The 3,184-nt window shown below is 33.5% G+C and overlaps 1 protein-coding gene across 1 annotated transcript; it reads left to right on the forward strand.

Moving 5' to 3' along the window:
• On the forward strand, positions 1 to 868 carry LOC110022527 (zinc finger A20 and AN1 domain-containing stress-associated protein 6-like). The gene has a single exon (XM_020721516.1). It carries the CDS (start codon positions 165 to 167, stop codon positions 657 to 659), a length of 495 nt encoding a protein of 164 aa, XP_020577175.1. The 5' UTR covers positions 1 to 164; the 3' UTR covers positions 660 to 868.
• Positions 869 to 3,184: the final 2,316 nt, after the last annotated feature.

A 3,184-nucleotide genomic window follows, 5' to 3' on the forward strand; every position in this document is an offset into this window, starting at 1 on the left:
TATTTGATGTTAATCCCCTAACATGGCTTAATATAGGTCTTTGGAAATTCATCGGAGTCGCTTTTATTCCTCTTGATTTGTTACAAGAGGAACATTCAAATTCGAAATCAAATAAGGGGGGAAGAATTGTGCTCGATTTGATACATTACACCTCATTGAGCAAAATGGCCCAAGAGAGCTTGAAGAAAGAGATCGAGGAGGCCGAATGCCAGAAATGCGAAGGCCCGAGTCCTTGTGCTAACAACTGTGGTTTCTTTGGGAGTTCGATGACTAACAACCTTTGCTCGAAATGCTATAGAGATCTTATAATGAAGAAGCATCAAGCGATGCTAGTATCACATCCTACCACTTCGGTATCTTCTTCTACTCTAATCGAACTCGTTTCTAATGAAACAGAGAAGCTGACTGTCGAAATTGTTGATAACCTCGACAAAAAAGAACCCGAGGAGCCTAGTATCAACCATCGGTCGGCTCGTTGCTCGCTCTGCCGAAAAAGGGTTGGCTTGACCGGGTTTCAGTGTCGATGCGGTAGCACGTTCTGCTCGTCTCATCGCTACCCCGAGACTCACGAATGCTCCTTCAACTTCAAAAATGCCGGCCGAGAGGCTATAACCAAGGATAACCCCGTCGTAAAGGCGGACAAGATTGTGAAGATTTGATGTCATTTGGATTGAAGAATGCTCTTATCGCTCGAGTTAATACTTCTGGCAAACAAAAGGTCTATTTTGATGAGGTTTGTGCTCCAAAGATGAGCTTTTAGAGATTGCCTTTATATTTAGCTGCTCTGCTTGTTGAATGGCTTGCTTGTGGTTTCCAAATCAAGAATAATGGGGACTGTTCTCTAATTTGAATTTTTTTTTTATATTTATTTATGTTTATTCAAATTTCTATTTTCTTGAAGTAATATTTCAAAACTCCATATTTTATTTTAAATTTATATGTGGTGTATTAGGAAATGCTTTGGTTGAGTGTCATAATCTTGAAAATATTATTATTATTATTATTATTTAATACATAAATTCTCATGTATTTACATATTTAACACCTAAACTTTACATTTTTATATTTCAACCCCTCAAATTTTTCATATTACATCAAAAGTATTATTATTTTAACTTTTAGAAAGTCAAATATACTTTTTCATGTATAAATAATGTGGCATATATGTGAAAAAAATGAATTTTAGGTGTTAGAAATGTAAATGGGCAGGAATTAATTGGTATTTATGTAAATCTTCAATTTTTTTTTTAATAAATAAATAGATAAATAAATATGTTTTGCAGCTATTTTTAAAATAATTGTAGGCATCTAAAAAGACTCCCTTGAATTATTGATTTTCTGATAATTCAAACATTTTTTCACTTTGGGTGAATTGCATATTGTATTAGCATGATGTTTAGGTTGCTTTTTTGTTTATATTATGCATTGATAATGAAGTAGTTGAACCTAATGAGTGAGGTTGGTGGGTACATTTGGGGGTACATGTTCATAGATTAATCAAATATTTTTATATTCCATGATAATTAAAAATTATTTTATTATTATAATTATTACTATTTTTGTACTCTTTTGAACTTCTAAATTTTTATAAATAACTCATAAATAGGGAAAATATTTGCGTACAAAAGACGTACGCAGCATTGCGTACGTTCAGGGGTTATTCAGGGGGTACAGGAGGTTATATCGGGGTTACCCTATAACATCTTTGTAAACTACTTGTAACCTATAAATGAGTTTCGCGCTTCTGTAATTTCATGGGTACAAATAAGTTACACGGAGGTTAAAAGTGAGTTACACGGATGTTACAAGGGGGAATGTTACAAGGGGGTATAACCCGGCTATAACCCCCTCTGTACTCCCTGAATAACTTCTGACGTACGCAACGCTGCGTACATCTTATGTACGCAAAGTGAGTTACACGGATGTTACAAGGGGGTATAACCTGGCTATAACCCCCTCTGTACTCCCTGAATAACCCCTGACGTACGCAGCGCTGCGTACATCTTATGTACGCAAATATTTTCCCATAAATAGCCCTCTTTTAACCTATTTGAGCGATAATTTTATACAGAAACAACAATAAGTCTTTATCCCACTGAGTGAGGCCGACTATATGAATCTTTTTCTCCATTGTGTCCTACTGAGTGATGGTTTTACGAATAGTACTTAAATTTTGGTTATAATATACAATGTCTTTATCCCACTGAGTGAGGCCGACTATATGAATCTTTTTCTCCATTGTGTCCTAATGAGTGATGGTTTTACGAATAGTACGTAAATTTTGGTTATAATATAAATTTTTTTTTTAACAGCCTTGATAATTATACAGAAAAATTCTCATTTTTAGGTTTATTTACAAAAATGCCATTGACTTCATTAATTAATCTAAATTGCTACCTCACCAATCCTTGTACTTGAATCTAATTGGGCCATGTGTTTAAAAACTCATAGATCCCTACCTTGGGCCAATCTTGGCCATTCAATTCAAATAAAAACTCCCTCTTTCATCCCAACCTTAGATTTCACCCCTTGATCTCTTTCAAAGGAGTAATTCAAAGCACTCAAAATTTATGCAATTCTATCAAATTTTTCATTGAAATCATGGAGCTTTTCATCCTAACTTATCCTAAAGTCTTTAACTAGCATTTTTAAATGTAAATTACATATATTTTACCATGCTTCTTATCCAAATTAAAATATATTTATATAGAAACATATGGCTTTTCATCCTAATCTATCCTATAGTGTTTAATCAACATTTTTAAATGTAATTATATATATATTCCCATGTTTAGTTAATCCAAATCGAGCCAAGCATGTAAGATATATCTACACGCGTGCGCGCGCGCGCGCGCGCACACACACACAATATTATGTTTTGTATGCCTAATATTCTACATGTAGTAATACATGCTTCCATGCATTTTCATGTGCAAGCAAAAAGTTACATACAAGTTTTATTGGGTAATTTGTATATCTTCATGCATAATTAGCCTAAAACCAAAACTTATGATGTGTAAACCTGAGGGCTTTCTTGAGTAATCTCTTTAATTATATTATTCTCATTATTTTCATCCTAAAAAATTAAAATTACGAGCGTACTTCTCATTAAAAGGCCTTAACTGAAAGTTTAAAAACTTAAATTAATTTTAATTACACCCTAATTTATTTAATTAACCCTACC

The sequence above is a fragment of the Phalaenopsis equestris genome, unplaced genomic scaffold (assembly GCF_001263595.1).
Source record: "Phalaenopsis equestris unplaced genomic scaffold, ASM126359v1 Scaffold000196, whole genome shotgun sequence".
Classification (NCBI taxonomy): domain Eukaryota; kingdom Viridiplantae; phylum Streptophyta; class Magnoliopsida; order Asparagales; family Orchidaceae; genus Phalaenopsis; species Phalaenopsis equestris.